Below are 22,605 nucleotides of genomic sequence, written 5' to 3'. Positions count from 1 at the left end.
CATTCTTTCATGATTGACAGTCATGATTTAGGAAACATCATAGGGGAGAGGAAAGAGCCAGCCAAGGTTGTATTGGATGGCAAAGTTAAGGAGCTGGCAAAATGTTTTCTCATGCATAATTTACGAGACAGAATGGGAGATTCCGCGTTGCCGCGGCGGTGGGGGGGACAAGTTTAATTGGAAAATTGTTCATTATTCAACTTTTGGTATGAACAAATCTGATAATACAAATTATGGGAGCCTAGCCTGGCCTCCAATGGGGAATAATGGTGACAAACTACCAAACAGTCATAGACTCCTTTGATTGATATTATTTTCAAGTGTATACAAACAAGTCCTTCATTTATTTATTTATTTTTTTGAAGTATTTTGAGTGTTCTAGTAGTTAAAGTAACATTAACTATTGCTCTTAAAAAGCTAATTAACATATAACGTAGGTGTGTTAGGATAAGAGATTATTTGAAATAATTTTTTGAAAAAGAAATACCATAACGCCTTGATGTGATACATATATAAAATAAAAATGTGATTAAAATATATGTTATTGATGCGAGCAGATAAATTTACGTAAATAATTTACTATCCAAATTTGTTTTGATTCAAGAGAGACTCCAATGCCACCACCTCCACCTCCACCTCCACCTTCCCTCTCCGTTCCCCGGGCCCCCAAGGCAAAAGACTTGTTAGTGCCTAGACTTCTTATTCTTGGCAATACATAGACCACATGAATTGCATTAGTCGACTAGTATGCATTTATTGTTTGATTTTGAGTTTTGTCACCTACTACCACTAAATCTTCTTGGTCAAGTTCATGCACTACAATAATTATAAAGTTTTGCAGGATTTGGGCACTAATTGACACCACTAAAATTTTCAAACAAAAGAAGAAAATAATGCCTCCCCACCATCCAAAGAATTGAGTAGTTTGATTATGATCTAGTACTGGACTGGCGAAAAATGTAATGTTTTGGTTTAGTATACTTTTATTTTTTTTTTTAATAGCAATGGCAATACTAGAAAGCTCAAGCTTAAGTTGAGTTTGAGCTCGATTTGAGCTTATTTTGCTTTCTCGAGCAAGATCAAACAATTTAATCGAATTGATAACGAGCAAGACTGAGTTCCAGTTCAAATAAATATCTTCAAGTTCAAGTTCGAGGCTTCAGGCTTGATTAACTCGTTGCCACACCTAGTACAAGAAAGTGGATCGCATCATGAGATAATGATCAAAATGTGATAAGGACATATAATTCCTTTCTTTTTTTTTTGGAGGGGGGGGGGGGTGGTGTTTGGATCAAATTTAAAAGTCATCCCTTCCCCACGAGGGAATTTGATCTGGTGCAGAACTTGTTTAAGGTAGATAAGGAGAAATGCTTATGAAACAATTGGAGCTAAACTACATTTCTTAGTGGACAAAAAGGGCAATCCATTTCAGCCTCAAGCTTATTGAAAATTTGATCTCAGTACAAATCTTATCAAACTAATCACAGTCAAACGATAAGCTAGGTTTAATTAGCATTAATTCTAGCACATTCCAATGACTTCACATCCCAACTAACACTGCAATAATTGGAAGAAGTCAGGAGCATACCTTTGCTATTATATTATATGTTAGATGAGACAAACGAGGGCTTACTTTATTATTAACCACTCATGAGATTCTAATAATAGTCCACAAATAATTGAGCAATATGCTGCTATTGTAGCTATATACTTCAAAGCTTGGGAAGAAATACTAAGAAGTTTCCTCTGTCTCCCAGTGTTTTTGGCATTTTATCCACAGAAGAGATCACTATGGCCGCTGAAGAAATTCTGAAGCTCTTTGATTCTTATTGGTTTGAACATGGAATATTTACTAGCAAGCATTGCTTAGCATCTTCAACTAGCAAGCCTATTCATGATCAAGAAGAACATGAGCTTGAAAAATCAAAGCTTGCGAGCATAGTAAACCTTCAAGTTCGTTCTCTAAGTGATCACTGTGTCAGCTATGATACAGGTTTCAGCCCAAATGCTGCATCTCCCAAGTCAGCGATTTCCACACCAACACTGCCAAAGATACTCTCTGGAGTAGAAGTGAGTGATTTCTCTGAAAGGATTGAAGAGCAAGAAAAGATTGAAACCACAACCACGAAAAAATTCAGTAACAGGAGGAGGAGGAGTAGAGGTATTAGCAGAAGCTTATCAGAATTGGAGTATGAGGAGCTTAAAGGGTTCATGGACTTGGGATTTGTGTTCACAGAGGAAGATAAGAGCTCAAGTTTGGCTTCAATCATACCGGGATTGCAGAGATGGGGAAAGCAAGGCAGCAATGAACTAGTCCACGACAAGTATGCAGTGTCAAGGCCTTATCTTTCTGAAGCATGGGGTGTTCTGAATCAGAGGAAGGTAAATAAACTACCAGTACGCTGGAGATTTCCTGATGTGGACAATGAAATCAACATGAAAGACCAACTTAAAGCTTGGGCACAGACTGTTGCATCAACTGTTAGATAAGACATGTTTCTTTGGATCTTTTTCCACTTACATTTGCTCTTGTCCATTGGTTTTTTTCCTGTTTCTAGTTTCACTTCAGCTTCCATGCGCCAACCTGGAGAAACTGTAATTGTAAATAAGGAGATGATAAAAAAGTAAGCCCTTGATGCCAATCCTACTCTGACTTCCTCAAAGACGGCCTTAGAAAATAGCAAAAAGACAATGTTCTTGCGTCATAATAAAGTGCTGAAATGAATCCTTTACACATCTTTGTCCACTACATAGCACATCTCAGCATGCACTGTGCAGAATTAACAGTGAGCTTAACAATGATTGTCTAGTGCTGCAACCAATATAAGAGTCTACTATAATTTGACAAGTTTTCGAAGTGGGATGCCTAGCCAAATGCTAAACAAGAACCAAAATAAACAGGCACCAGAGGAAACCTGCAAGAAATTTTCTTCTTTTGACTGTACATTTTTACACTCTGCTACACTGGACAATGAGTCCTTGATCAGTTTCATCTTAAAAACAAGAGAAGTAATCATTGATGGATGTCCACATTACTAGTATGACGTTTTTGAAGCTGAGCAGAAGAAAACGTCACCAAAAATGAGATAAAATGCAAAAGCAACGCCATACAAAAAGCTCTATATTTACAACGAGGTAGGTGTTCGTGATTACGACAGGTAGATATTAAATTACCAGAGATTAAGCCAGTTCCAGCTGGGAACTGCCTTGTTGTGAGACCTAATTCATTCGCTTTGTTTTTAAGCACACATAACCCATAGAAGATATGACACTCATATTATCCCGTTCTTGAAGGTCTTCAAAAACTGATGATAAGTCCATACTAGCCTCAAAGGCTTTTACAGGAGACAATATACTATATCGAGGCAGGACTGGAAAAACCAGAAAAACAAAGGGCTTGAATCCTTTTGCCTTCCTTATAGACAATATTCTTGTAGTATATTCCGCAGCTTCTAACCAATGTTGCCATGTTGAAATAAACTAACTTGAAAAGAATCAGTTAACCAGTCGAGGCCCACTCATTGGACAGTAGTAACCCATTCCTTCAGAGACGGTGCCCCTTCACACATGCAATAATAAAAGAGTCTCTGAAATCATGAACAAGTCAAGTACCATCTTCCCATAACAAACACAAAAGAAAGAATTACTCCACACCCAAGTTGATGTGAGTCTGTTAAAGTAGTACATGAGAATAGGAGTTGCCTCCACAAGTTTTGGAAGCATTCAGATGAAACTTATGAAGCAAATAGATCTCTTCTGGTAATTTTTTGTACTTTCACTGCAGAAAACATGAATTTCAAAGGAAAACCCACATATTTTGTTGGATGATCATGAGCAGACAGCGACGACATGTAGCGCACAAAATGTGCAAGAATAATGCTTTATTGATTATCTATAAGACAGTTGAACGAGCCAATATCAAGTTTACTATATGCACGGTATCTACTATGAGTTGCATATGCGTCCAACAGATGGAATTTAGAATCAATAATTACATAGAATCGTGAAAGTGAAAGCTATCAAAATTACAGCTTAATTTTCAGTGTTAGAGATTGTTTCTGGAAGTTTAATGGTGGGTGGTTTATCAACACCCCTTCTTGAGTATTCCCTCCATCTTCGAGCAGCCGCCGCAGCTCTACTTGCTCTCTCTTTAACTTCTTCCTCTGTGGCATCATACAAATTCTAGTCATCTTATTAGTCTTAGCATAAACTTCAACTGAATATTCAGGTAGTGATTTCTTTTTTCCTGGAAGGTTGTACAATGTTTATGTAGGATGCAGACACTGAAACATCTATAGGCTACAGAAAGAACATGTCCAATTTACCTTTCCAAATTTTATACATGTTCAAGAGGTACGAGTTTGCTGCTTTGATAAGCTTATAAATAATTAAATCAAGCTCCACTTCAAAAGTGGATCGTTTAGTGATAAACATTGGAGCAGTCTGAGAGAAGACAATCTGATTCGATGATCCTAATTGGCTACAGCTGATTCAAAGAAAGAAGGCTACCAAATTGAAATCTTGCCAAAATGGGTAAACCCAATGTGTTTTGAACAACTTGATCCTCCTTACCTGAATTTCTGTAGCCCTTTGGTTTGCCCCAGAGATTGTTCCAAAATGCTTCATATTTATCAGATTCTTTCTGTTTCATCATCCTCCTTTTTACTTCTTCCTACAACAAATTAATGAGGTTGCATTGTAAGATAGAAGCGGAAAATTGGAAATTAACTAAATTTGAAAGATAATTTTATCCCTACTTCTACGTAAGTATTTACCAAGATCTTGGTTTGTCTCTTTTCCCATGTAGAACTTGCCTGTCAATTGAGTGAAATCAATTAGATGCAAATGACCAACAGCAGTCAGAAAAATGTTCAAAAATCAGATAAAATTCTGAAAGTTCTTTGGATACTTGACAAATGCGTACATTTGTGCCATGGAGAACCTTAGATTTCATGTCAATATTTATCTAGTGATAATGGAAAACTATATCTATATGTAAAACACGACTTAGATTTGAGGTTCAATCATCTAAATGTGCCATTTACTCTAGTTTCTATCAGCTTTGAACTTCAAGACAATTTTCTTTATAGAGAAAACTGCAACCGAATCTTTAGGCTGTCAGCAGTCACATTTCTTGAATCCCAATTTTTTCCTGATGAATTCTATTTTAGTCTTTATAACAGGATCACTATTACTTCTCCTTACCTCCGCTCATCTTTGTCAAATAATCCAACTAAGTGATTCTCACAGGCAGTCTGAGCATTTTGGAGATAACTCAATGTATGGTAGATTAGAAAATGTCTTACCATTCTGAAAACATCTACACCTGCAGAGCCCATTCCTGAAAGCATGAATGCTACCTAATGATCAATAAGAAAAGGGAAAAAGTAAGACACTTTTTGGTGGTCAGGTCACCTGAAGATGAAGACTAAACCAAAGCATCTCTCATATTGAAATGCCCAAAATTAGGCACTTTTGTCACAATACTAGTTCTGAATGATAGAGAGATGAACTAATTTTTCTCAACAACGACAATGTAGATGCATAATTTATCACTAAACTAGAACTCCTTAAAAAGCATGAAAAGAAATAGGTATCAACAAGTTTGATTCTAAAGAACTCCTCTCAGGCCATTGAGAGATGCATCTATGCATCAAAAATCTTATCGGTTTCTCCTCCAGCCTTCTCCCAAGAATGCATCCAATAGTAATAATTACTGCTGCTCCACAAGGCTTGAAATAGCTTGATAATTGAGCAGGCTAATAATGAACAGATCTTTTCCATTCAAAGCTAATAAAAGAAGTTTTTAAACCATGTCTGTCTCCTTGTTTAGCAAGTATTCAACCACAATAATGAGCTAGAGAATATTTTGAAGCCATATACTGCAAAATCTAGTCCTAAAGTTAGGACAGAAATACAGAAAGAGTCCAAGGAGAATATAGCTCACATTTACTCTGTCTACCCTTCGCATTTCATCTTCAAGCAAAGACAGCTGCTGAGCGGAAGTCCAGTGAATGCAGTCAACAGGGCTGAAATGAAGCAGCATTTGTTATATTAGATGCATAAAACAGATTCATTTTGACAACCAAAACCTAAACAAGACAAGTAGGAGACACTTAAAGGACTGTATTCTAATTTGAGCTTTATCAGAAACCAAATATAATAGTGAACCACTTAAAAGTGAAATAGATTCTTGGGGAGTATCCAATTCCTAGCCAGCCTAAGGTCCAGTTGATATCATTCGGTAACCTCTTATATGATATTCTATGATATTCAATTGAAAACCTTTCAACCATATCCTGATTTCAAATCAGACTAAATCAAGTTGAGGTTATCGTGTTATCCATAAGTAGATATCTCAAGTTTAATACCTTCAACTTTTCGGAATTACTGAGTCAACTTACCATTGTCATGGCTGCACAACACACTTATCACATACTTTTCTCTTGATTCCCTATCAAAGTTTCATTAATCCATCTTTTAACTCTTAGTTGTTTCAGGTTCTGGTGATTGTTGAGTTTTATTATTCATTATGCAAGATTGTTAGGTCAAAGTTAACTTTTTCAAGTATTTGCAGTTGCATTTTACTCATAAAGTAAAATTGCATTCTTATTAGGATAAATAAGTGACTTGGAAGTCTTCTGATCCTGTGCTTTTACTGTAAAACTAGTTTAAGGCAGGTTATTCATAGGAAATACTTGAAGAAGGCTAGTTTCAAGGTATAAAGGATTTTGAAAATCCCAAGAAAAGGAAAATCACAAGCCTCCGGGAACCCAACCAATATAAATTACCATGTTTAATTCTATTTCTTTACATATGCTCATGTTCCTGTGTTCCAGTGATATTTATAGCACAGCAAAATCATTATGGCAAAATCATACCAACTATCAATAGCTTGCTGAATTAAATCAGGGTTTCCAGACTGAGTATACGCTCTGGCTCTACCAAAGTCTTCCTCAATGGTGAATACAGCTTTGCAAACATTTGTACAATTTTTACAGCCTGTTAAGGGAGAGGAAGAGAAGATGTTGTTAGTGGCAAATCACAGAATGTAGAAGTAACAACTAACAACCCATAACCTTTCCTATATGTTGGGGACTAGCACAATATCCAATATGACATTAACCCTTCAATTACACCTAAAGGAGTTTCTCTGATTGAATTGCCAGAAAATGTTCCTATGACAACATCAAAGCAGTATCAAATAGTTCCCTGACTTCAGAGAGGTCAGAAACTAGTCTCAAATTTTTATGTTTACGTCTATTATCGCTGGATATGGGTATGCAACTATCTGCACTAGTGAAAATTTGATTTAAAGCCAAATTCTTGTCAATGGGATGACAGTGTTGTAAAACTTCTCATAACAGCACAAGATTAATCAACAAGGTCAACTCAATTTCTGAAGATACTTTCTCAGAAGCTTAAACGATGAATATTCTGAATGCCAATCCTAAATTAAGAGGAATTTCATTTTTGCATGGTGTAGCAAGGGGAGGGCAAAAATTTGGAGGGGAATAATCTCAGGGGAGGGCAAAAATTTGAAGGGCGATGATCTCATGACTGCAGAAATGTAACTGGATGCTTGATTGTTGAGCTACTCCTGGGCTGAAGTTAAAATGGCACTTCACAGTTAAAATGGTAAAACGAGAGTGAAAACAATGCACCTATGCAACTGAACTCGTCGACAAATACATGATCCTTTGGAGCGGAATCATCCAAGAAAGGATTTATTGCAGTCAAAGCATATCCATGAATTTCATCATAAATCATTCGCTGCAGCGGGTCACTGAGAACCTAGACTCCAAGAATATTTTCATCAGACACTACAAACATAAATCAAAAGCTGACTCAATACTTCAGCATTCTATAATTGGAACCTACCGAATAAACCTCATTGATGAACATGCAAAAGTTAGTTGTTTCTGGAGCATCACCACTCAAGTCTGGATGGCAAGCCTTCATGCAATTATAATAAGCTTTCTTGATTTGATCTGGTGTGGCGTCTGGAAGCTAATGACATGGACCAATCAGTAAATGAAGTACCATACGATCCATAGCAAAGTAAGTTACAGTGTTCTCAAAGCGAGATTATTGCATGACATCAAAAATATCAATGACAGAATTGAAACCATAAGTAACAGTCAAATCTATCCTGCATTTTAATGAGGTGTCACGTTATAAATTTCATGATTATTTATACTCTCGACAAATCAATTTCCTGGAGCTTGAGCAATGGTTGTTTGTCTACTTAAGAAATTGAAGAGCTCAACATTGTGGAAGTGCTGACATTGTATTTACAAGCTGTGAAAAAAAAAAAAAAGGAACTAGATCATATGGATATTATATAAAAAATCATCTGCTGATGCATCACTATGGTTTCCAGTTCCTCAACAAAATCGTGTATCCAGCAAGAACCTACTAGCTCAGGAATGAACTTTATCAGTGGGAGCAGTTGCTATATAAGAAATCAGTCGTCCAGCCTTATTTATACGAGGCTTATATAATTAATAGAGTCAAATTGAGAATTTTTATTAAAGGAGAACATATCGTTTACTTGTCAGTCTTACATCCACAGAATTTAACTTGTCACTCCTACAACTCCCCCATTCCCATGGAAACTAATTTCTTGGTCTTTTCATGCTTTAAGAAGTTACAAGTTCAATTGTTTACCTCCAAACCGAAGTTGAAAAGAATTTATCAGTATTATCAATTCATTATGAAACATTATCAATTGCGATCCTTAGTCCTTACAGTTTTGAACGACTGAATACCAGATATCAAGACTTCATAAGAGCTCATCAAAATACAATACTCTTTACACTTCCATGAAGCATTAAACCACTAGTTTACTGTACGAAGAGTTTCAGCCATCTATATCCAGAAGAGTCTGGTTTTGCCAAGTTTTAAATAATCTTACATGTTGCATATGGGTCTACTTCTTCATGATGCTAAAATTCTTCTTACACCTAGTAACCAAAATGTTCTTGACTTCTCTATTTTCTATAGGATCCGTCCTTCACTCTGTTCCCTACTAGCAGTCGCAAACATAACCATAACAAAATGTTTCACATGTTATAATTTTCAAGACTAAAGAACCCCAACAAAAAGGGGAAAAACTGATGTGAATATAAATTACCAATCCAAGAACAGCATAGTAATCATCAGCAAAATCTTCAGACAGTGAAGGGTCTGCTGTGGCAACCCTGAGCCTTCCAACCCCTTTTCTTCTTCTAGCAGCTGGAGTCCAACTCATATAGTATTCAATTTTGGGTAGGTTACTCATATATTTCTTCCCCAAAATGGACCATTGTTTTCTTGAACTAAAACTTGGTGATAGGTTCTGGAATTTCAACGCATCGGTGCAGACTGGAGACAGTAGCTGAGCCATGCAAAGAATTTTGTACAAATAAAATTGACTCGAAAACTGTTCACTTTTGCCGACAGAAATTTATAGGCAAAACAGAAAGATCATAGATAATTTTTTTTATATATACCGAACAAGAAATGATCATAGATAATTATGGTGGGATAATTTGGAATTTTCGAAATTTATGAGGAGGGAAGAAATTGGAATGGAAATGGAGGCTGCTGACTTGGCAGGCTGAGAACCATTTGTTTTGCAAGAATCCAGAGGAACCTGGACTGCAACGAGAATGAATCTAGCTACGCTCGCGACTGTGTATGGACTGGGTGACAGCGGCACGCGTTTGAGTTTGCTTGCACGCTTCTTGGACCCGTCTTTTAAACTCTTTTGCATTTTTCTTCTGTGGACTGTATGGGCCACACAATATTTTTTTTGTGTTGATCTTTTGCATTTTGAGGATATAGAATAGAATAAACGATGCCAATATATGTGCTTTTTTTTTTTTTGGGTGATCTTTTGCCTTTTTAGGATATATATAATAGAGAAAAGGATGCCAATATATGTGCTTTTACTATGCCAATAAACGATGCTATTTCTTTTTTTAAATTTCAAGGAGAACTAATTCATTCAAAGAGAAGGAAAAATAGAAGGTCGAGCTTGAAATCCAAAACTAATATCCTTATTAGGCATATGTTATAGTTTCTAACAATTATAGACTTGTGCATTTGATAATTTTGAAATCTCAAAAATTCAAATTTTAAAATTTGAAATATGAATTCGTTAAATAATTGAATTGTTAAGTACTAAATATGATGCTTTTGAGCATATCCCACGTTAAATGATAAGTAAATAACTTATTTTTGGAGCAAATTTTGTTTAAGAAATTCAGTGCGATTTAATTAATTCAAATGCTCTATTTTTATTATTATCAAACGTGTCTGAACATGTTAAGATCAATCAATTTAAATTTAAGTAATGAATTACGTTATCATCAAACAGAATTTAAGGCTCTATCACAACTTATTTCACGTTTGATGGTACAAGATATCTTGACACTAAGTAACTTTTGTCACAAATCATGGTAAGACTTGACTCAAGAGATGATTTACCCATCCATTTATGCACACATAACAGATTTCTTGAATGGTGTTCTAAATTAGCTCCTGTATTGTTGGATGCAACATTGTAGTAACAAAAAATGTCCTTCCACTCTTACCTCTCATTGTCTCGCACTGAGTTCATCTGACAAGTGCTCCAGCTTTGTAAGCTTTGTGCATGATTCATGAAATTGTTATCGTAAGGAACAAAAAAATTAGCTCCTTGTTTTGTCATTTTCTTTCCTTACTTTTACCCTTTTGATTTGATGACCCCTAATTGAGTTCTACTTTTCATGAGTAGGACAGATGGGCCGGGCATCAAACAATCAGCCAATCGTCAACTGAGCCCAACTCCAATGGGCTCATAGCCCAATTTCCTAGACTAGATACCCTTTGGGATCTATCTAGGAAACATGGGGTAATGTAGCAATTTTTTATTTTTCCTTTTAAAGCTACATACATTTGCATTTACTTATATGTATATTTCATTTAGGAATTGGATGAAGATGTCAATTGAGGCAATTAAGGAGGCAAATGGGCCGACAGGGGACACAGCATTATGTGCTGGCAAGAAGCTTACCATTCCCTAATATATCAATTGAGTTTTCTCAGTTTCTCCAATCTGTCTTCAATTTCAGTTTATGCTGTTATATTACAGCTTGCTAACTTTGGAATGGATCTTTGACGAACCATTCCAGAAAATCTCAGAGAATCATTCCAGAGATGTCTTGTGTGTAGTCAAAGACAAGTAAGCTCCTCCAAGCTAATAATGCTCTTAGAAAGAGCAACGTCTTCTGCATTTTCCCCTTTTTGATAAGTCATTTCCATGCCTTTGTGACTCAGACATAACTTGATGTTCTTTTATATCAAGTTCCCGGCTTTCATATTGGTCGTCCCATATCTGAGGATTGGTACACCAGGGTAGAGTCTGTTTCTCAATTGGCTTCAATTTTTGTAGATATTGATACATGTATCTAATTGGTCAGCTTATATCTCTTCCAATCTGCTTCGGGGCCTTCACCTGTTCATGGTAGCTTTTTGGGGCTAAGCATGAGATGGGGTACAAATCCGAAAGCAATTGCTTCTTAACCCCACCTACCTCTAGCTCTCATCTATGACGACTTTGGCCGATTGGCAAGCACCTGGGACGCAAGCAAGTGCCGTAGGAATGCCTTCCTCTGTCTGTGTCTTGGCCATTCATGAGCTAAAAGTGCCGGTGAAACCATTTAATGCTTGTAACCAAACTAAGAAAGGATTTACAGTAATGGTTTGAGTGACTGGATCTTACTTCTCTTCCCTCTTTTTTAAGCCTTGGAAGTTGCAAACAGCTAAACGAACTGGACGACGTACATTCAAGCATTATTCTATCTTCTAGCATGACCATCCGGGTGAACGTAAAGCTGAGACATCCCCAAAGCTTCCTACTGGTTTTCACTTGTAATCAAAATCCAGTGTTTTATTGTGTAACTACAATCTCAACTTTAGGCCCACTTGGTAATACGCATCCAACAAACTTTGAGGATTCAAGAAGCAGGCGTCAACCCATTTATCACGATAAGCCAGGCAAACATTTACCATGAGAGCTACAACCATCTGATACAATACTATCATCCAATTGCAACGACGCAAGAAGCAGGCATCTCCAGAAAACCCAGAACCAGCACTAAATGGCCAAACCCTTTGGCCCCTGCTACATTCCACCAGCAAAATGCTTCTTAAGCAGAAGCATACACAAACGGCTAATAACAAATTTCAGACCACATAAGAAAGATGCTGCAAGGCCACTTAGAACGAACATTTTTTTTCCAAATCATGCAGATACCGTAGATTCCATATAAGCTAACACTTTGGCAAGAACAATTTAACTTGATAAAATGGTAAAGCTGGAATTCGTTTTGCCAGAAATAAACAGAAGTAACATGTCTTAGTCTTAAAGCATAGCGAACACCTCTTCAAAATTTCCAAACTCAATAGTAAACAGACATGGTCTACAAAAGGCATAAACATAATCTCCTAAGAGTAAAACTGGTAACAACACCCTGTCTAAGCAGTTTGAATATTCTGGGCCTTGTTAAGGATGACACCTTCATATTTGACCTGGAACCACTTCATTGCATCCTCCTTGGTAACTCTTTGATGGATTCCAACACGTGACTTGCACCTACGGCGACGTGCCACCCGGTAGCCAGGACGTTCCAAAACAACATAGAAGTCCATACCATAGATACCAGTTGAAGGGTCATACCTGTGGAACTCAAAAAATACATCATCAGATGAACTAGCACAGCAAGTAAAAAGCAGTAGCAATTAGTTTGCGCTTATCAATATAGGCCAGATCACAACATTGGCAAAAAAACTGCATAACACAAGGATGTATGCTAATCAACTGAGACATAACAAAACTGAATAGGCAAGGTCCTAATCACAACATTGGCAATTAGTTTGCTCCATACTTGCTATAAGGCCTATATTGCAGTTGAATAGAGAATGAAAGCTGATAGGGAAAAGCTACACTTCAACAGACCACAATGCTATTGGAACACATGAGCTGTTTAACACATTCAAACTTTATTAGCTGCAGATCTATAATTCATTCGACAGCCATAAAAGACTGGCTAATACAATTCACAGGTTCATAATGAATTAAAATTGACATACTTAGCCTAAGAAGATATCCTGCAGCAAACTCACTAAATGAGGACCATAGCATAATTTCAGCAAGCGTAGAACACCAGAAACTCATAGGAATAAACTAAATGGTCAGAACAGATCAGCTTACTTAATTCCAAGATCAATGTGCTCTTGAATACCGAAGCCAAAGCAGCCAGTCTCACTAAAGTTTCTCTTGAGAAGCTCATATTCCTTGACCTTCAACCCACTCTCAAGGAGTTGCATTGCCTTGTCACCTCTGACAGTAACATAGCATGCAATCTTCTCATTACGCCTGATGCCAAAGGACCTCACAGTGTATCTAGCTGCCAACCAAGCAAACAACCATATTAGGAAAACAAAACATACACTTCTTCACTCAAGGTATGATAAGCTCCAAATATATTATCCACATAACATATTCAGAATTGAATTTATTGGGAAAAGTGAAACCTAGGATAACCCTGCTACATATGTCAAAGTAACTCAATATTCAGAAGATCCAGAATTTCGAGATCAGTTAACTAGATTGACTCTATTCGTTACTAAAGAAAAAGGATTAACAGTAATGATAACTCCTATATAAAATCAACAAAGACCATATCCAGTGCATGTGTTAATATAGCACCTATGCAATTTTGCCTCTCAAGTACATTACATGGGGATCAGGGGAATCAATTAATCAACAACAAAAGAACAGCACGAATTGTATGTTTAGGCATGTATGACCTCCAAACTTTTAACAATCGAATGAGGCTAAACTCCTCCGGCAAAGCCCATGACATAAAAACCTTAGGCTAAAAGATGAGCCACTTGACCATTACTCAAATCATATTCATCTACAAAATCCATTTCAATCCTAATGAATACTAATATTCCCAACATCTTTTTTTCCCTCTTTTTACTGTTTCATTATCGCACTTCAAAGAACGAGAATTAGAGTTGAGAAAAATGTACAAAAAAAAAAAGATAAGATAATACGAGTTGAGCAGGCAACTCACCCTTGGAGAAAACAGGGGATTGGCCACTGAGTTGCTCCAACACCTATATTGATTAGAAAAAGAAAAGGCTTAAACTTTCTACTCCATTTCAGTACATAACAAGAAATTCGCACCCAAAACAAAAAGTGAACAAAATCACATTAAGCAGGTGACAAGCGAGGTACAGAGAGATTGAGAGTTGCGACTCGGTACCTTAGCAGCTCTGGTGAGACGATCTCCACTCTCGCCCACGGAGATGTTGAGAACCAGCTTCTGAACCTTGATCTCCCTCATGGGGTTGTTCAATTTCTTCTCTGACGCCTAACGATACAAACAGAAAACACACATTAATCACACATACAAACACAAAATCACACACAAGATGAAGAGATGGAGTCAGAGAGAGGCGGACCATGGTGGTGCGGCGAGGGAGGCAGCTGAGGTGTGTAGGGTTTAGAAAAAAATGGGTAAAGCGCTAAGAGAATGAAAGAAACCCTAGTTTATCTCACCGCTATATAACGCAAGACTGAGGCTGTTAATAGGGTCGGGCTAATCCGACCTCGACCCATTAAAACCAAAAAGGGGTCGAGCTTATCACATATTTCTGAGCTAGGCAGAGTTTGGATTTAATAAGCTCGGTCATACTGAAGCCCGGCCAATTATTTTATATACGTGTGTGTGTTTGTGTGCATATATATAACTATAAATGTATTATTTTTAAACATGTAATGTGTAATTGAACCATTAGCAATTAGTCTTGGTTTTGAAGAGACATTGATTTATTAAATAAATATATTTAAAGAGAAAAATCTATTAGTAGTCTATTGACTAATGACTATTACTATTTATAGGTTTTTTCCATGTATTTTAAAAAAAAATTAGACACAATTGTTGTTGGAAAACTTTTGGTTTATGTACTTTTAATGAACTTTTTACTAATTTATGTGTAGTTTTAATATTGTAGATTGCAAATTAACTTTACTACTTAATAGTTATAATAATTATATTAAGAAAAATAATGGGTAATAAATGAGTTTAAGCTATTTGAGATTTTTTTTACTGTAACACTTTTTGTGATGTGATATCTATGAGATAAAAAGGTAACTGAAAAGATAAAAAAATGTATTAAAAATTGTAATGATGATGTAAGCAAATATATTTGGAAAAATAATCAGCTGTCCAAACAAACCCTTCGAATTATACTCAAAGTTGGAATATATTGTGAGTCAAGTATAATTCTCATATACATTAGTTCAAAATTCATAGTCCAAAACTAACTAGATGAGTTGAACCTAAATTTGTTAAAAATTGACCCGATTCGATTGATAGCTCTAAGTAAGACGATTGTAATGACACCTACTTGTGCTTTCCCATTCCTAAGCAAGATGGTTGAGTTGAACTGAGTTTGTGAAACAATAACCTAATTGACAGCCCTAAGTAAGATGGTCGTGAGGGCATGTATTTGCCTTTTCCCCATCTTACCCTCCTTCAGTGTAAATTGACGTACTTATCCTTGAAGCAAGGGTACTGTCTCAGTGGTGTATATTTCAGCTCTAATGTTTGAGTGTTCTTTGTGCATAATTGCATTTCAAAAGTTGTGACAAATTTTCACACCCATGGGGAAACATCAATCCATTTGATTATTTTTTAATAAAGGATGGTCTCAAAAAACGTCTTAGGCTGTATACAAATCTTTTTTCTATTTTCATGCAAAACTAATTATTAAAATATTAAAATAATTTGAATTTTGCAGTGTGTTTATTTGTAATACAATTTAATAATGCTGATCATGTATGAAACAAAAGTTAATGGCAAATAATTGTAAATCAATTATGGTAAACAGTAACCAATCCTCCGTTGCCCACTTAGTTTCTTCCTGGGCATCGGTTAGGGGATTAATCCCTCTGACTACATTTCCTCTCCAAAACTTTTTGATGCACGGTCAAAGGTTATTTAATTCTTTTCGAACTGCTCAATAAATTAGATAGGTTCATTCGCTTCTTCTTTTCTCCTTCCTCTAGTGTAGGATTAATCGTAACAATTCCTTTTCCCCTAACATTGGATCAATTGTAACAAACATTGTATTCAAAAAAAATTTTGTGGTAAACAATTAGATTCATTTATTATTGATCCCTTTTCCTGTAGGGTTGCAAACGAATCAAGTCGCCCGCGAGCCGCTCGAATCAAGCTCGAGTCGAGCTCGAACCGGCTCCAGTCGAAATCGAGCTCGAACTCGAGTTCAAAATATTAAGCTCGTTAGCTCGCGAGCTTGAGTATATATATAATATTTTTTATTTTTTTATTTTAAGTGTATATATATATATTTTTTTTATTTTCTTATTTTAATAGTAAAATTACATATATGTTCTTAATATTTTATTATTTATTAAGAAAAAAATATTATTTTATTTATTTTTTAAAAAATAAAATAATTATTTTTATTTTTTTCGAGCTCGAGCTTTAAATTGCCGGCTCGTCGAGTTTGGTAAAATTTAGTCGAGACTCGGCTCGATTAGTCCAAAACTCGATTCGACTCTGCTTGTTTGCAACCTTTTCCCTTCTACTAGGACTTATCTCATGTTCGATTGATTTTTATTTTTGGGGCATAAAAACAGACTTATAAGTTGGTCGCGTGCAAACAATTCAAAATAAATCTCACGAGGAGAGGTTTGAGTTTAGATGGATTAAAATATAATAAAATTACTTAATTCACACTAAAATATATATGCCCAAGTCCCAACTTTGAGTTTCTGGCACATTTGAATGAGAATGTTAATATGGCTATTGAAATTACTTCATTCCCCAAGTTTACAAATCCAATCTTAAAATGAGTAATTTGGAGGGCTTATTCTTTTTGAATGTGACCGAGTTTACTAATCGAATCGTGGCCCATTACATGACAGAAGAAATGCAAGAAAAAGCCTTTCCACCTCAAATCAGAAGCCCAATTAGCAATCTGCAGGCTTTTGTGGTCAATTCTTGCTGCATTTCTTTCAAAATCTAAAAATCACTGCTTTTGTGTCTTCGAGTACTAGATGACTTCACCATCAACCAAAGCTCGGGTTTTTCTGCCAGCCTGCGAGCCCTTAAATCTTTCCTTAAACCCTTGACCTTAAAGATTATACACAAGAAGTTCCCGAGTCATGGGAACAAGGGAAGAACGAAAAGGGCTCTGTGAATCTGCAATAAAAACCCATTCACGAGATTTGTTTGCTTGTAGATTTTTGGCATATGTGAAAGCTGGTGTTCTTGCAGAAATCTTCAGCTTAGATAACTCATTCTAGGTAAGTAGGAGCTGCTTTCTTAATCATTTATTGATCTATTTGCTTTAGTTTCTCTTGTGGTTTTGGTGCCAGTATGTTTTTGGGATGAATTTTCTAATGACGTGTTGAACATTTCATCTGCTTGAACCAGTGCGTATCCGAAAATTTTTACTGTTCGTTTTTCATTCTGTCAAATCATTTAGTAAATGAGATGTAAAGAAAAAGGGGTTAGGGTGTCTCAAATCCCAAAGATTGCAATTTGCCAATTTTGTTCAAATAAGCAAATTTTTTTCCCGTTAACATCTGAGTTCTGGATTAGCTAAAAGAATGTGCTCCACTATTTGCTTTAGATAAACTGTGTGGTAATATAAAGTTAAGCTCAGGAGTGCTTATAGTAGTGATAAAGCTTGTTCCTTGCAGGCCTCGGGGTTCCTATGATGGATGAGTTGTAAAGAATGTTCAAGATATTATCAACCACGTCATTAAACATATGTATTGCTTCACTTTGTAGAGTTAAAAATTTGAAGAATGCCGAAGCAGTTTTGATAGATGGTATTAGAGTTGGAATACTACCTGATGTGGTTACATACAATACACTGATTGATGGATACTGTCGTCTATTTGGCATTGATTCTGGTTATTCAGTTCTTGGTAGAATGATGGAAGCCGGGATACACCCGAATGTCATTACATACAACACTTTGTTGTCTTGTGCAAGTAGATATAGGTTGTTGTACCAATCTCTTGATATATTTGATGAAATGCTTCAAGTGGGCATTCTTCCTGATGTTTGGAGTTACAATATATTGATGCATTGCTTTTTCAAGGTGGGGAAACCAGATGAGGCTTACAGGGTTTTTAAAGATATATTTTTGAGGAATATTTATCCTTCTCCAGCCACATTTAATATCATGTTCACTGGACTTTGCAAGAATTGGTATACGGATAATGCTCTTATGTTACTTCGGAATTTGCAGCGTAATGGATTTAGGCCTGAGTTGGTAACTTATAACATTCTTATTGATGGGCTATGTAAGTCGGGAAAGTGGAGGACGGTGAAAGGGCTTCTGAAAGAAATATTGGATTATGGCCATATTCCAAATGCTATAACTTACACTACGGTTATGAAATGTTGCTTCAAAAATAAAATGTTCAATGAAGGGCTTGAGATTTTTTCAGAGATGAAGGCGAAAGGATATACATTCGATGGCTTTGCTTACTGCACGGTCGCTGGTGCTTTACTTAGAACTGGTAGAATAGAAGAGGCAAATCAATGCATGGGAAACATGTTTAGAAGTGGTATTGATCTTGACATGGTGTGTTATAATACCCTAATTAATTTGTATTGCAAGGAAGGTAAGTTGGAAGATGCCTTTGGGTTGTTGGATGAGGTAGAAAAGATGGGATTGGAATGTGACATTTACACCCACACTATTTTGATTGATGGGTTGTGCAAAGCAGGTAATATACAGGGTGCCCAGCGACATTTAAAGTACTTGAATAAGGTGGGCTTTGGGACAAATTTGGTTGCTTTTAATAGTTTTATTGATGGATTGTGTAAACTTGGTCAGATTGAGTATGCAATGCAGGTGTTCGAATCCATGAAAGTGAAGGATGAGTTTACTTATTCCTCCATTGTGCAAGGACTTTGCAGTGCTGGAAGATTTCATTTGGCTGCTAGGCTACTCCTATGCTGTGTTAGAAGTGGAGTGAGAATTTTAAGGTCTGATAAAAAGGCTGTTATTCGTGGTCTTCGTTTTACAGGCTTTGGTCCTCAAGCTAAGAAGGTCCAGTCAAATATTCGCTTGGCCAAGTTACTGCACTATTGATGTGTTATGGAGACAAAAATTTTGTATCTGCAAAAGAGATTATTCCTGTGCTGGCTGGAAATTCGGGGTTCATACTTTTTATGAAAGTGAACCAACAGTCCACCTTGTAATTTATTTGAAATGACTACTCTACTTATGAGTTATGACCAGCAGATTGACATTATGGTACAGAGAAGCAATTTCCTTCACCATCCTTATTGCTTAAAGAGAGAAGCAATTTTGTTCACCATGCTAACAAAGTTAAAGGCCTGACGAGAGTTGGAAGCTGGACAACTATTTTCTCTGAAATTGTGGACAACTTGCTCAATGTTGTTGAGCAACTGAAGGCAATTAAAGTTGACTAATTTAGCATCAAAAGACAATATCATGGTTCGGAAATAAAAACAATTGCATTTTGGGATCTGTCACTTTCTGGGAAATTAAAGAAAGGTATTGACCTAACTTCCAACAATTGAGCACACTGATGTTAGTGAAATTTCTGGATGATTTCCTTCTATAGCATGCCTACTGGACATTTTTACAAATTGAAAAATTTTCCTTACTTGAACATGGACTGATATTCTGTTGTCATCTGAGAACTCAGATGAGAAGCCTCAACTATAATTTTCTTCTTGCTGAGAATTAAGACCAGCATTGACATAGACAAGTGCTGAATAGAATAATTTTGGTACTTTGATTATTCTATAAGCTATGTTAGGTGTAATTGGAAGTTGATCATCTTTATGCTTAATGGAAGTTTACAAAATGTTAGTATTATCTGGTGGGTAGGTATAATTGATGGAATTTTCTTCTAGAATATCAATTGCACATAATTTTTCTAACCAATTGTTTATGCTGCCTATTGTAGGAAAACAATTGAAGTAAGCTGGCATTGTTAATACTGGATTTTGTATATCCTTCAGGCTAACACATATGCTGAAAAGGGTGTAACAGCTCAAAACTGTTGTCACATATTTTCTGTCATGGATACTGGTGCCACTCAAAACTTATTGCACTCTTAAGATATGTTCTCCTTTTGGTATGGTAAGTTTCATGTAGCTTCGCAGGGTAGTTACCTCATGTTTCTTGAGATAGCTGCTTCTAATCTAAGAGGATTCAAGAGAATGTAATATGAGAATATTTCAGTGTGTTGCATTGCAAATTCAGATACTGCTGTAGATTATTTTACACTGAATGTTCTTTTAGATAGATTAGTACAGCAGGAAAGGCTTACTACTAGTCTTTGTTGCTGAATTAGTTTTTGGGCACTTATGATATTTCTTATTATGATACAATCCTCTTACCTGATTTTGGTTTGCAATTGATGTTCTGAAACCTTGAAGAGACAATTGGGTTGGGAAATTGATGAAATTTTTTGATCTTCTCAAGTAACTGTCGCCATACTAGAGAAAATGATACTCTTATTTTTTTTTTTTTCAGTTTCAAAAAATTTGAGAGTTCATTTTCTGTTTCTGTTGACCTGCAACTTATGTTTGTTTATAATGTACTTGCTTTCATTCTTTCCTATTCAATTAGACTCTAGATTACCAGATGACACCTTCAAAACTTTCTTTGGATAACTAGTTCATTTTAATTTAGTTCTTTCATGTCTCATATCATCTATTCTTTTTTTTAGGGTTCATATTCTCAAGGGGCTGGCTCTAAACTGAACACGGACTGTTTTAGCGCGGCTCTCCATTTTTGTCACTGAAATCGGGTTCTAGGTTCATTTCTCATATGTGATCTCAGTGGCACAATGCAGTAATGGCCTTGATAATTATCGAAGGTTCAACAAGGAAAAGGATCCGAAGAATGGTTTTAGCCATCAAGGAAGTACTGATGCGTCAATGTTCTGCATCCAAAATGCACATGTCAACATGTAATGATACACAATCTGTGCATATAACATTTGCCTTGCAGTAGAAACTTTGGTAGGGAATCGCAAGTCAGAATGCAAAACTGTACTTGTCCATGAAATTGATGGTTTTTTTGTCCTCTGATTGGGATTATTTCCTAAATGAAACAAAACAAGGAAATCCAGTGTTGCTCGTTATTGAGACAACAAGTGGCAGGTGAACATTCAGCATTTTGTTGGGTGATTTTTGATCAAGCATTGGCCTAAGCTGAGCCCTTAAACTTTACAGATTTTGACAAAGGGTACGAATTCCTTTCTGGAAATTAATGACTCAAACACGAGATATCCATACTTAGAACATTCTGGCTCTCAAGAACGTTGAGATTATGAAGCCAACTACCAAACATGCTAGAAGAAAGTTACAGAACTGTTTACATCTCCTTGGACTCTCTGTTGGGGAATCATATCCAGCGACTGCCATCGGTCTTATTTCATGGTAATCTCTTATGTATATACTGATATCCTTAATTAATCGAACATTCTTTGCTGTGTTGTTACAAATTTCACACAATCTGCAGGACAAGTGAAACACTAGAATGAATCTTTTATTCAAACAGAAGAATATGACGATAGAACTTCAACATGGAAATGATCTGGGACGAAGGCTAACCTGTTTCCTCTCTGCTGAAACCATGTTTCAGCACAAGAACGATGCGAGATCCCAAGTTCTCCTCTACAATGGCAACCCAGCTGAATGAGTTCTGAGCTCCCTGATGATGATTGTTCGTTCCCCAAATGACATATTCTACAAATCTGTTCTGCTCTCAAATGCTCTTCATCAATCTTCACATCATCCGCATGAGAATCACTCTCTTCTTTTGGCCGTTTATCTTCTCGTCCTCCCCCCAATGATGTCCCTTCTGGGCTTCCCGAATCATTTGTACTCAGCATTCTTGAATCATCATTATCATCTTCAACCCTTGGCTCCCCTCCTGCGGTGCTTGCTTCGACTCCAATGTTGACTGAAGATTTTGGAAAGCAGTTCTGTGTACTTTGTGCATGATCAACTAATTCAGGTGGCTCCATTGAAAATTAATTTAAGCGATCCAAATTTTTGTTGTTATTTTGGTGTATACAATGCCACATAGTTTATCAAACAAATAAAACTGAGTTGCGTAGGTAACGCAAAGCCTTACCAGAAAGATCTTTGAAGGATAGGAAAAGAGTCAGAATCTAATCTTTTCTATAATCACACAACATAACAAAACAATATGCTTTACTTGGAATCCTAGTTTTTGTGTGCCGACACGTTAAGGAAACCTTGGAAGTTGTCCTTGAGACTTGGGCCTTGTATTAACACACACACACACAAAATGTGGTCTTTTGGGTAAAAAAACAAAAAAGCCATGTGTGTTAAATTTAATATCCCATAGTTTCAAAACTTATAATATGATACATCATATTTTGAATGAAATTGTAAATATTTTGAATGAAATTGTAAAGGTGATGGAATCCGTTAAAATTAACAGGTGCGGACGAAATGACAAACCCTGATATAACTAAGCAAAAGGCATTTCAACAAAATCATT

At 36.2% G+C, this 22,605-nt stretch overlaps 5 protein-coding genes across 8 annotated transcripts; 2 read left to right on the top strand and 3 right to left on the bottom strand.

Annotated features, from left to right (window-relative positions):
- The first annotated feature begins 1,791 nt into the window (after positions 1-1,791).
- Positions 1,792-2,490, top strand: LOC113689531 (uncharacterized). Its single transcript, XM_027207295.1, has one exon. The coding sequence runs from the start codon at positions 1,792-1,794 to the stop codon at positions 2,488-2,490; it is 699 nt and encodes a 232-aa protein (XP_027063096.1).
- Positions 2,491-3,850: 1,360 nt separating this feature from the next.
- Positions 3,851-9,648, bottom strand: LOC113688846 (uncharacterized). The gene is made up of 9 exons (XM_027206652.2): positions 9,137-9,648; positions 7,882-8,010; positions 7,665-7,794; positions 6,882-7,002; positions 5,948-6,029; positions 5,307-5,360; positions 4,776-4,814; positions 4,573-4,672; positions 3,851-4,163 (listed from the first exon to the last, which is right to left on the bottom strand). The coding sequence occupies exons 1-9, from the start codon at positions 9,386-9,388 to the stop codon at positions 4,033-4,035; spliced, it is 1,038 nt and encodes a 345-aa protein (XP_027062453.1). The 5' UTR covers positions 9,389-9,648; the 3' UTR covers positions 3,851-4,032.
- A 2,659-nt stretch (positions 9,649-12,307) lies between these two features.
- On the bottom strand, positions 12,308-14,656 carry LOC113690969 (large ribosomal subunit protein uL5). Its single transcript, XM_027209127.2, has 5 exons — positions 14,503-14,656; positions 14,304-14,411; positions 14,112-14,154; positions 13,241-13,436; positions 12,308-12,706 (listed from the first exon to the last, which is right to left on the bottom strand). The coding sequence occupies exons 1-5, from the start codon at positions 14,503-14,505 to the stop codon at positions 12,505-12,507; spliced, it is 552 nt and encodes a 183-aa protein (XP_027064928.1). The 5' UTR covers positions 14,506-14,656; the 3' UTR covers positions 12,308-12,504.
- A 2,220-nt stretch (positions 14,657-16,876) lies between these two features.
- Positions 16,877-22,139, top strand: LOC113689900 (uncharacterized). 4 transcript variants are annotated; one of them, XR_011815209.1, is made up of 6 exons: positions 16,877-17,374; positions 17,774-19,611; positions 20,030-20,205; positions 20,798-21,233; positions 21,306-21,512; positions 21,595-22,139. XR_011815209.1 is itself a non-coding variant. In XM_027207704.2 (2 exons), the coding sequence occupies exon 2, from the start codon at positions 17,809-17,811 to the stop codon at positions 19,180-19,182; it is 1,374 nt and encodes a 457-aa protein (XP_027063505.1). In that variant the 5' UTR covers positions 16,877-17,374; positions 17,774-17,808; the 3' UTR covers positions 19,183-19,612. The 4 variants fall into 4 exon arrangements, 1 of the variants encoding a protein (XP_027063505.1); XR_003448256.2 differs by having other exon boundaries at positions 20,798-21,512; XR_003448257.2 differs by lacking the exon at positions 17,774-19,611 and having other exon boundaries at positions 16,902-17,374; positions 20,798-21,512.
- On the bottom strand, positions 21,248-22,102 carry LOC140007779 (uncharacterized). The gene is made up of 2 exons (XM_072051052.1): positions 21,687-22,102; positions 21,248-21,588 (listed from the first exon to the last, which is right to left on the bottom strand). The coding sequence occupies exons 1-2, from the start codon at positions 22,100-22,102 to the stop codon at positions 21,369-21,371; spliced, it is 636 nt and encodes a 211-aa protein (XP_071907153.1). The 3' UTR covers positions 21,248-21,368.
- Positions 22,140-22,605: the final 466 nt, after the last annotated feature.

Source organism: Coffea arabica, chromosome 5c (genome assembly GCF_036785885.1).
Source record: "Coffea arabica cultivar ET-39 chromosome 5c, Coffea Arabica ET-39 HiFi, whole genome shotgun sequence".
Taxonomy (NCBI): Eukaryota; Viridiplantae; Streptophyta; class Magnoliopsida; order Gentianales; family Rubiaceae; genus Coffea; species Coffea arabica.
The sequence above is the reverse complement of the archived record's forward strand: the minus strand, read 5'-3'. Positions and strand labels throughout refer to the sequence as shown.